This window comes from Medicago truncatula, chromosome 7 (assembly GCF_003473485.1).
Source record: "Medicago truncatula cultivar Jemalong A17 chromosome 7, MtrunA17r5.0-ANR, whole genome shotgun sequence".
Lineage (NCBI taxonomy): Eukaryota > Viridiplantae > Streptophyta > Magnoliopsida > Fabales > Fabaceae > Medicago > Medicago truncatula.
This window is the reverse complement of record NC_053048.1, coordinates 24,701,709-24,712,772: the sequence shown is the minus strand read 5'-3', so window position 1 is coordinate 24,712,772 and position 11,064 is coordinate 24,701,709. Positions and strand designations below refer to the sequence as shown.

At 36.3% G+C, this 11,064-nt stretch overlaps 1 protein-coding gene across 1 annotated transcript; it reads left to right on the top strand.

The window, feature by feature from the left end:
* Positions 1-954: 954 nt before the first annotated feature.
* On the top strand, positions 955-10,804 carry LOC11427532 (ubiquinone biosynthesis monooxygenase COQ6, mitochondrial). The gene is made up of 10 exons (XM_003622718.4): positions 955-1,120; positions 1,221-1,329; positions 1,431-1,530; positions 4,230-4,373; positions 5,655-5,713; positions 7,411-7,478; positions 7,559-7,610; positions 8,761-8,934; positions 9,319-9,918; positions 10,402-10,804. Exons 1-10 carry the CDS (start codon positions 1,113-1,115, stop codon positions 10,615-10,617), a joined length of 1,530 nt encoding a protein of 509 aa, XP_003622766.3. The 5' UTR covers positions 955-1,112; the 3' UTR covers positions 10,618-10,804.
* The last annotated feature ends 260 nt before the right edge of the window (positions 10,805-11,064 follow it).

The following is an 11,064-nucleotide window of genomic DNA, read 5'->3' as shown; positions in this document are numbered from 1 at the left end:
GGTTCAACTTGCCTACTCAAATTGTATATTTAAAAGTTGTTATTTTTCTTCAAAAACACTTCTTTTGTCAAAAATATGTCTTTGACCTTTAAAAAAAAAATAGAACTATGAAGCTTGTTGGCCTCAAGAGTCAGGTGCACTAGGTCGAAAGACTGCAACACTTGCTACTTCCGTGTTTTACCTTGTATTTATCATCCTGCACCTCTCTTATTTGTATACTCTTTCTCTCTAATATTTTTAAAACTCCCCAATGTGGGACTATTTTTGTGAACATGTTTGTTTAAAGGTCTTCACAAGGTATTAACTCTTTTTATTCTCTATTAATACAATTATCGTTGATTTTTAATTAAATTAGTAATAATTCTTATGATAAAAGTACATAATAATTAGAAGAAGCTTGTAATAAACTACATAATATAAAAAACATACAAAATAATATTTTATATATATCGAGCTGGTTCATGAACCAGACGAGTCGAATCATACTTAGTTCAAGTTCAACTCATTTATTTAACGAGCATAATTTTCAACTCAAGTTCGACTCATTTGGTTCATGAACCAAGTTCAACGAATCAATTATCGAATCGAGTCTTGAACTATTTTCGAGTTGGTTCGGTTCATTGCCAGCCCTTGTGCTGCTGATTTGTTTTTTAGATTTCTCTACTTCTTCTTTGCGTCTTCAATGAAGCCTATTCAGAGGACCATCTTCCCTTTCCAGTTTAAGATCGAGTTTCTTTGATTCATTTCTCTTGTTTTCTGTTTTTTTTTTAAGCCGAGTATTGAACCAGTCCGGTTCTGTAAACCGGCCGGTTTTGCCGGTTTACACCGATCCGATTGCATGTCCGATCCAAAGAATAGACCGAACCGGATAACCCACCGGTTCTCGTTGAACCGGTCCGACCCGGTTTTTAAACTATTAACGCAGCATAGTTTTTCAACACAAATAAAAACAGTTTTTTTCTTTTTCTATTACCGCGACGGAATCCTCAGCGCCTCCGACAGTCACCTTGCCTCCTCACTCACTCCCATGGTTTGAAATCGAGCAGCGAAGACAACAAAGTAAACACATTCCAAACCCATAACCTATTTCTTTCCCTCACTCTCTTCATACAATGAATAGGTACAATCACTATTCTCCTTTTCCAATTTTTATTTTTGTTATTTTTTCATTCTGTACTAAAAGCTGGTTTGGACCTAATTGAATGTATTTGATATAACAGGGTTATAAAGAAGACTGTTTCAAATGTCTTTGCACTCAAAATTCCAAGGAAGTGTTTTTGTTCTCAGGTTGTTAAAGTTGATGCTTCCACTAATATACTACCTTCCAATGTAAGAAAAATCACTATAACTACGTTTCATGTCAATAATTTCTGTTTAGAACTATCACGAAAAATGAAATTTTTATAATTTATATTCTTGAAAATATGCAGGGGCATGAGAAGAAGCCAATTATTAGCCAAATTATTCCAGAATATGATGTTGCTATTGTTGGAGGAGGCATGGTTGGCATGGCTTTAGCTTGTTTCTTAGGTATCTTCTTGCAATATTTTTTAAACTGCAATATATTGTATCATGTCATCATCTGCATAACTCATGGGGATGGGTTGTTTTAGGTAGGTATGTTTTATCAGATATCGTTAACTAATCATGTCCTGTCAGAGTTTATTCTTATTAATCTGCACACAGTTACCCCCTTTCTCAGGTCAATAAATAAATGAATGGTTTCACATTCCAAAACCATCTCCACTCCTTGAACAAAATTTATATGCCTATGAGCCTATCCTAAGATATTCAATAGATGATTTCTCAAATCATTTGTTGTCGTTAGTTTCAAACTGGTTTTGAGATAGGATTGTTAATAGCTCATCGAAAACACCAGCACGCACTTCCTCAAAAGAAATGAAAAACTGAATTCATATTGGATTGAAATGTGGACAGAGGGCATTCATAATCCTGTAGGGCATATGACAAGGTACTCTTAGTGGCACTTGTGGGTTCAAAAAGATGTCTTTAGGTGTCTTCCTCACTTAAATGTATCCAATGGAACCCCCACTTAAGACCAATCTTGGAAAAATGTTTTGACCCATGTAGCTCATCGAGTAGCTCATTTATGGTGGGAGGGACTAAGAAATTTATGAAGAACAGGTGCTATCCTTTTTCTTCCCGAGTATCAGCGGGCTATAAAATGGACAAGTGCTATGCTTGATAATTCCTTCAGCCAACATTCCTCTGCTACTTGACCCTTGATCTCAATTTTATGATGATAGGCATAACATTAGGGGCAAACACATACCGGTTTGGCTCCCAGTCGAAGGGTGACTGCGTGGTCTTCAGTTCAACGTGGTTGCAGCCCTTTGGTCTCCAAAACTTGTTACAAATCCTCCAACGTCTCTCCCCTGGGTTCTAGTTCGTCTTATTTTTCTGCCATCTTTCAAGTGGCTGCACTTTTGGCCTCATCCAGTTGGACAATTCCTTGCAAGGCTTGGGTGTGACTGCTATTTTGGATGTGGTACCCCTTGAGTGTGATGAACCTAACATTTTCCCCAAAACTTATTTTCTTCTCCAATCCATGGTAGTTAGTGTTGTCAAAGTAAGTGGCTATAGCAACACTAAAGCACAGCAGAATTTGAACAACCCGCTATTGTTCTGCGATAAGTGATTCAGTACAAAAAGTTGTGAAATAGACGCTATAGCGGTGCAGCATATTTACTTTGTGAGGTAGTATAGAACGTTTGAGTGCATTTGATGGGTTGGTTAGATTTCATGTTTATTATCCCTCCGAACCTGTTTATTCACTGGCAATGTTGTAGTGGGATGGCTTCAAATAAGAGGATCCGGAAAGGCTTTAGGCTCATTTGGAACGCGGCGGTGTGGTGTATTTGGCAAGTAAGAAATAAAAAAATATTTGAAAATGAGGTGTGTTGTGTTGAAACTTTAGTGGAGGCGATTAAAGTGTTATCTTGGCGGTGGAGCTTAACTCGTCTAAACATTCTGACGTGTATGTACTACGAATGGAGTTGGAACCCGAAGGACTGTTTTTTGAGGGGGAGCGCATAGGTTTTGGTTGTTTGCCTTTTGGGTCGGTTCGGTTTTAGGGGCCTTTGGGTGCTGCTGCGTATTTGTTTAGTCTGTTATGCAGTGCACAGTCCAGCAAACTTGCTGTCCCTGTTGTGCTGTTTTTGCGGTTATACCTTTTTGTTTGTTGTGCAGCGCCCAGTTCAGAAGGTGTGCAGTTTCTGTTGTGCGGTTTTCTGTGATCGTGGTAAGGTTCAGTTTTGTTGGTTTTGCAATCTTGCTCGGTCTTCCCTTGAATGCAGCCTCATAACTAGAATCTATTTGGGTGGGTAGTTTTTTCATTTGGGTTAGTTCTCCTATTGTTGGTGTTTTTGGTGTATTCCTCTTTGGGGTCTTCTGCATTTATACGGTACCTGTGTATTTTCGCATCGGTCCATTGCGTCTTGCAGGGACTGTTTTTAATAATATTGGCTGGTTCAAAAAAAATAAAAAGCGGTGCAGCATAGAAGAATTTGAACAAATCGCTATATATTGATTGACAACACTGATGGTAATTTTTCTGTAGGTAGTCATTCCACCCCCAATATCAGGTCTATGCCTCCCACAATTGCATATTCCTGAGCTTTACCTCCAAGGCCTTACTAAGTCCCTTGGACGAACACCTACTTCCATTTCCCAAAAAACCCATAATTTCTAGTTTGGTCACCTCCAAACCTATGTAACTTATAAAAGTCATAGTTATTTTTCATGTGGCATTTATTGTTTTTGTATGTGGTAATTATTATTTGGTATTAATAGGGTCTATGTTCTACAGAATTTATTGGATTATAGGTTTTTTCCTTGGGAGTTTAGGCAAAGGGAGGATATTTCTTGGTTGGGGTTGTGTCTGTTATTTGAAGGAGGAGATTCTTTGTCAGGGGAAAACTCTGTCTGTTGATTTTGTAGTTAGGTCTGATTTATGAGTAAACCATATTACATCAGTAGTATATAACCAGTGTTCTGTATGTTTGATTCTTGAGTCTTAAATGTTTATGAGTAAAAGAAGGATGGTAGGAGCAAAGGAGGGACGTGGAAATGGTAGAAAATAAGACAAGCATACAATGAAAATAAATAGTTGTCTAATTGATGATGATGATGATGAAGAGTATTACTTGTGAATGTGATACACAAAGCTATTAAAGCAACAAATCTGACCAATTGTTTTGTTTTTCCAGCTAGTATGCCAATGACAAAGCAGTTGAGCGTGGCAATTATTGACAGCAATCCAGCTCTGAGTAGTGGCTTGTGTATCAAAAAGGAAGACCCCCCTGATCCTAGAGTCAGTACAGTAACTCCTGCTTCTATATCTTTTCTCCAAGGTATCCTGTTTCTAAGGTTTTTTACTATCATTGCAGCGTAAATTTCAATGTCTCCTTTTGCCCTTTTTCTTAAAATAGAATAAACCAAACATTTATTAGAGAGAAACCGAGGAAACTGCAACTATGCAGAGGATAGGAGGATATGATCAAAATAAAACAAACAAGATCCAACATGAACATATAAAAAAACAGAAATGTTACTTGAACATCAATTTGGGTTTGGACACCTAAATTCAACAATTTTATAAATGGCTAACACAATTCACATGTGCGACTGATGAGGTGTTAGATTTGGTTAAATATATATTAGGTGTCATAGCTCATTGGCCATCTACTGAACTTCATTAAACACGAATTAAATGTTATTAACCTTGATTTTCAAGTGTTCAAAAATCAAATCTACATGTAGTTGAAATTGAAACAACCGAAATCATGGTTAATAATGTTCAAATTTGTAGTAAGTTCAGTTGATGGTTATTGAGTTAGCCAATCTTAATATGCCCATTAACCACTCATTGAACTGTGTTAACCAGGTGTGTGAAGTATGCTTAGCATTTAAAAAGTTGTCAAACTTAGGTGTCCCAGTTTGATGTTTAAATAACATTTCTTATAAAATAACTCAAGAATTTAGCGTAGCCGTCAAATCCTTCTACATTGCATAAATCGCAACATCCCTAAAACAACTATGTATAGAACAACTAACAGAAGCAACAAATACTGTCCTTTCTAATATGAAGTTAGTGGGATAATTGACACCGTCACGGATGAGTGAATTCCATCAGTCAAATGCACCAAACATTTATATAAACTGTACATTTCCATAAAATTGTTTCCCTTGCTAAAATCTGTGCAGTGAAGTATGGAAAACTGCTTAAGCATAAGGGAACATGTTAATAGTGATTAATGCTCTTTTAGCAATTGATGGTATTTCTATGGAGAATAGAACATATCATAACTATCACAACTAATATGTATGAAAAACTAAAGTGACATCTACAATCATAACTCATGCATCTAAATGATTGGACAATCGATCACTTCACTTCAAGTCTATGTTACTGTCAAGTGTCAAGCTATCATGACCAACACCAATCCTAAATAGTGGTCCAGACTTTTTTTGCAAGGCCTGTTTCTTTGCATTAACCGGTAACTGGTTTACTTGGCGTAAAATGTAAATAACTAGTAGCAATTAGACCCTGTTTGATGAGTGCACGTGCTTCAACATGGTGACATTTTTCTTTATCGAATTTCAAGTCCTCCTGACAATCAATCTTTTTCCAGAGGCTGGTGCTTGGAAATATGTTGAACAGAATAGACATGCTTATTTTAAAAAGATGCAGGTACTTTTTCTTTCTAATTCATTATAGGGATTTAAATTTTTATCTACATCTATTTTCGAATATGAATATTGGTTCTCGAGGTGCGAAGTTGTTGGGGAATTATTTAGGGAAATTGAATTGAATGTTGTGACACATAGACATTATTTGTTCAGTTTATATGCAAAATTTATCTATATTTCCAATCATACAAGTATGGGTCACTTGTACGATTGTTTGCAACAGGATTATCTGAGCATTGTTGGGGCTTTTGATTGGGAGACTCGGTTCTCGGCCTGTATTTCGAAATATGAAGTCTTGTAATTCATTTACCCTTGTTAATCTGTGGATGGGATCTCCGTGACAAGCCTGATAAATAACTCTGTCCAAAATAAAGGAAATGATCGGGTTCGTTTTAAAATTTAATCATTTTCTTCCTTTGATCCCAAACTGAACCTTGGAATATAGATGCTAAGGCAGAGTGCAACGGGTTTCTTTGCTCTTGATGTTGTAGTTGAGACCCTTCAGTCAGGTCCGTGCTGTTTGCTCCATTCTGGTCTTTCTGACACCTAGTTACCTTTGGTGCCTCACTCTTGACATTTCTAAAAACCACAAACCCTACCGTGCATTGACAGAGTATATTTGGTTTTTGGTTGTGGGGGAATGGCCAGGCTAGGCTAGGCTATACCATAAACTGGCGTTGCCCATTTATCGAACCTAAAGTCCAAATCTGGCTTGTTTAGCTAATTTAGATTTTTTTTTTTTAGCTTTGGCGTAATCTTTGTTTAAGCTATAGACTGACCTCCAAGCCTATTTATTATATAAAGGCCTCAACCTTTAAATTGGCTAACAAGCCTAAGCCTTTAAAGAGGCTAACATGAATAAATTTTCAAGTCATTATGATAAAAATCAAATATATCAACAACAAAAAGAACATTTTTATTTCGATTTAATTAAATAGGAAGGGCTGTCTAAAAAGGCTTGCGGGAAGGCCTAAAGCTTGACTTATTAGTCAGGTAGAGCTTTGAAAATGTACAAGCTTAACTTGTTTTGTAAATAAATCTTAGTCAGGCTAGGCCTAGTACACACCAGGCCATAGCCTTCTGGAAAATTGTGTGACTTATTCTCACCCTTAGTTATTAGCATTGTTGTTTGTGGGCTCGAGCTTTCACTAGTAGTTTTAGTATCTAACCTTGTTATCAGTAGTGTAATTGCCAGTACTAGGATATCATATCATTTTCTGATCAAAAAAAGAAGATATTCTATCATGAAACATTGCACATATAAATTATCTTTTCAGCGTACTATTACCCATATTTCCTTTTCCCTTATCTAATGTGTAAACCCTAATGTTTCAACAAATCATCTTCAATCATAAAATTCCTAGTTTAATTTGAAAAGGGAACAATCTTTCACAAGACGAAATAATTTCATGTTTGGAAATGTGACCGAGCTCTCAAATTTGATAGGACCCAATGGTGTTAATTGATCCATATAGCCAACTCCATGGCGGAATACACGTTTGGTTGTTCTTCTTGTTGATTGTAATATTTATTTACTTTCCTAAGTTAAGAGCCTTACTTCATTTCAACAAGTGCTTTTCATGCACTTCTTGCTTCAACTTAGTAGATTCTCCTTGTGGCCTAAGGATGCTGTTTTCCTCTGACATCATTGTTTATTCCATTATTCAAAAATTCATTTTCTTTTGTATCTTTCTGCAGGTCTGGGATTATACTGGTTTTGGGTATGCTAGATACGATGCAGGAGATGTAAATAAAGACTTTCTAGGGTAAGTGTACATGTTATAGTTAGGCAAATCTCTTTGAAAACAGCTATCACATTACTAATTGCAAAAATTCTATAAACCAGGTGTGTAGCAGAGAATAAAGTTCTTCATAGTTCCTTATTGTCATGCATAAAGGTATAATTCACATTGTCAGTTTGTGGTATGGAGTTCATGGTTGATTATGATTAATGCTGTATGAGAAGAAATATGAATTATTTTTGTTGACTTTGAACTGATACTACATTACATTTTGTAATGTTATAAAAGGGGCAAATGAGGAGCTTCATAGGACCCTCCAATCTGACTCTTATTATCTAGGACCATCTTCAGCCAAAGTAGTTCTCATAGTCCTTGGGAATAGCCCCAAGTTCTGATTATATTGATGATTTATGTCTGGCCTAGTGTGAGTGAGGTATATGTGCTTACCCCCCAACATTTGGTCCATTCTTTTGTAAATGACTAGTTATTCTTTAGCATCTCCCAACTTATCATTAGGACCCATCAGGGTAGTGAATGGTTTAAGTCCAGTCTTTTGTGTTTCTACTGACAAATTGGTCGCTTATTTTTACTGAGATATGAAAATCCATTGTGTGGTATATGTAACTTCAATATGAAGAAAATACTTGATTTTTCCGTCCCCTTTATCTCAAACATTTTGACTAGTCTATACTGCAGTTCACGCTTCTCATCATGCAGTTATAGCTGAATGTTAATAAAGATATCGTGGTTACCTTGGATTTTCTTATATCCAAACTCCTTCATGAATTTTATAAATCTTTCAAACCAAGATCTAGGAAAGACGGTGTTTAAACTCTCAATGAACCTTTTGTGGGTGGATTGCCAACTGTTTAAGAGAGACAGTGAAGTAAAGGATAAAGTGGTATTAAAGTGCATACTATTATTATATATTCACAAGGTTGAGAATCAATCTCTAAGCAATTCAGTACCAATTTTAGTCTCATTCATGCAATAAAATTAGACTTCAATAAATAGGAAGTCTCATATTTTCATATTCTTCCACTAATTTTGTTACTATGCGTGCAAAGATACTCTTGAATAGTATGCTTGGTAATAGTAGCGTAAATGTCATTGAGATGCAATACTGTCTTGTAGGAGAATACGCAATTGTACTATTTCACTTTTATGTTTTCAATTTCAGCTTTCTTTTGACTGCTTCGGTGGTTTCACAATCAAATACTTCGCTTATTATGTTTTCAATGAGTAGAACTTTGTATTCCAAGGCACGACTCGTACATTACATTGAGAACTACATACTTGTCGATAGGATTCTGATTTCAAGACAACATTCTATCCGTCGAGGTTAACTTCAATGACTTTAAATACAAACTCTATGTCCGTAGTGGAGGAGAATACGCCATCCAAAGAACCTTCACCTGCTCAAGGGCATGCTTCAAAGCTGGAACTTAGTGATGGCAGTAGCATATATGCCAAGTTGGTGGTAAGTGAAAATCTGTTTAAATTTATTTACTCATATACCAAGATAACCAATACATTTTATTATGTCAACGAAATTCTTTATCTTTTTCCTATAATACCCCTAACTAATATTATCTCATTCCATGTATTTCTCTCTGTACTAAATAGTTAATGATATGATTGACAAAGCAATAGTTCATGTTGTATTGAACTTTGTAGACGAAAAATAAAATGGAACAATCTTTTTGCTATAAAAGTGACAATTAAAAGGAACGGAGAGAGTATGTTGCAATACTACAAGTAGGGACAAAATCATATGTAGAGACCCATTAGCAATTGTGTGATTGTTATAATTTATTTAATATACTACAAGTGGAGTCTAATTACATGGATGTTTGTTCTAAAGGTTGGTGCTGATGGAGGAAAATCACGCGTTAGAGAATTAGCAGGATTCAAAACAACTGGATGGAATTACTCTCAGAATGCAATCATCTGCACTGTAGAGCATACTTCTGCTAACCATTGTGCATGGCAACGGTTTCTACCTAACGGTCCAATTGCACTTCTACCCATGGGTGAAAATTTTAGCAATATTGTTTGGACCATGAGTCCAACAGAGTCAAACGACCGCAAATCAATCACTGAAGAAATGTTTTTGAAAGACGTGAATTCTGCTTTAGATTATGGATATGGACCTCATCCTACGTCAAGCTCATTAGGAGCTCGTGACATATTTTCTTGGCTTAAAATGGACGGAACTTTATCAGCTAATGAACCCTTTGAAATTCCTCCAAAAGCAATAAGATTGGCATCTGAAAGGATGGTGTTTCCTTTGTCCTTACGGCATGCCAATTCCTATGCAACAAAGCGCGTTGTTCTAATAGGAGATGCAGCCCACACGATCCATCCTCTTGCTGGTCAAGGAGTTAATTTGGGTTTTGGAGATGCGTATTCTCTTTCAAGAGTTATTGCTGAGGGAATTGCTTTGGGATCCGATATTGGAGAGGTATGTTATGACTCTGATAATTATATAATGATATTTATAAGATTAAAGACCAGTGAATTGCTTTCGGAACCCATATTGGAGGTGTATGTTATGTCTCCAATACTTTTATCACGGTGTCGTGGACTTCTCTTGAGGTATGTTTGGGAGTTGAATTTTGGATGGAGGGGAAGGTCATAGAAGACCTAGTCTATATCTTGATCATATAATATTTCAATCACTCTTTCAATCGATTTTATAAACATTTTGTAATTTCTTTAATTTTTAAATGACAAATAAGCCTTCCCCATCCTTTTCCCTCCAAGACCCAACTCCTAAACACAGCCAAGGCGCCAACCAGCTCAGCTAGTGAAGGGAGGGTAGCCCCCGAATGCAGGGAACTAAACCCATTGGAGGGTTTTGGACGGTTTTCAAAAAGTTCTCAAACATTTTCCCTCTTTACTGGAAATAATATGGTTATTTCATTTTCTTAATGTTGACATGCAGGTAAATTTGTTAAAGAAGTACGAGCAGGAGAGGAAACCAGCAAATGTTACGATGATGGCAATCCTTGATGGTTTCCAAAAAGCTTACTCTATTGATTTTGGACCTTTTAATTTTCTGCGAGGCGCAGCCTTCAGTGGAGCAAACTTTGTATCACCACTTAAGAGAAGCATCATTTCTTATGCTTCAGGGGAGAGAAAATTGCCCATTTTCTTCTGAACAGAGAATTGTAGTTTATATAAATAAAGTCATTGCTTGACTGCATTTTCCACATGGCCGATTCTTTTACTTTCCACATGATCAAAATAAGTTTCGGCCAAAGGTTCAGCAACACCATAGTTTATCTTTTTCGTTCCTAGGGTTTGAGGATGATGGATGAATTAAAATGATTTAGTTTTCATATTTATTCTGTCTCTTTGTAAAGTTTTTATGCATCAATGGATGGAAGTTGGTTAGTTTTGCATCTTCTATGCCTTCTATGATGTGGTCAATTTAGAGCTTATTGATGGTAGGAATGTTTGCTGTTAATTTGTTAAGAGTATATGACAGCAGTATATTAGAATATGAGTGTTAGCAACACACTCTAACACATTTTTTTAACACTCGGTGGTTAAAAATTAGAATGCTGCTCTTCACCCAGCATATTTTGCTCGAGCCCTGCAGCCA

Excerpts from the sequence above, each read along its gene's own strand:
- LOC11427532 (XM_003622718.4), top strand. Across the intron at positions 4,374-5,654 it reads TTCTATATCTTTTCTCCAAG|AGGCTGGTGCTTGGAAATAT; the intron begins GTATCCTGTTTC and ends ATCTTTTTCCAG. Across the intron at positions 7,611-8,760 it reads CCTTATTGTCATGCATAAAG|GATTCTGATTTCAAGACAAC; the intron begins GTATAATTCACA and ends ACTTGTCGATAG.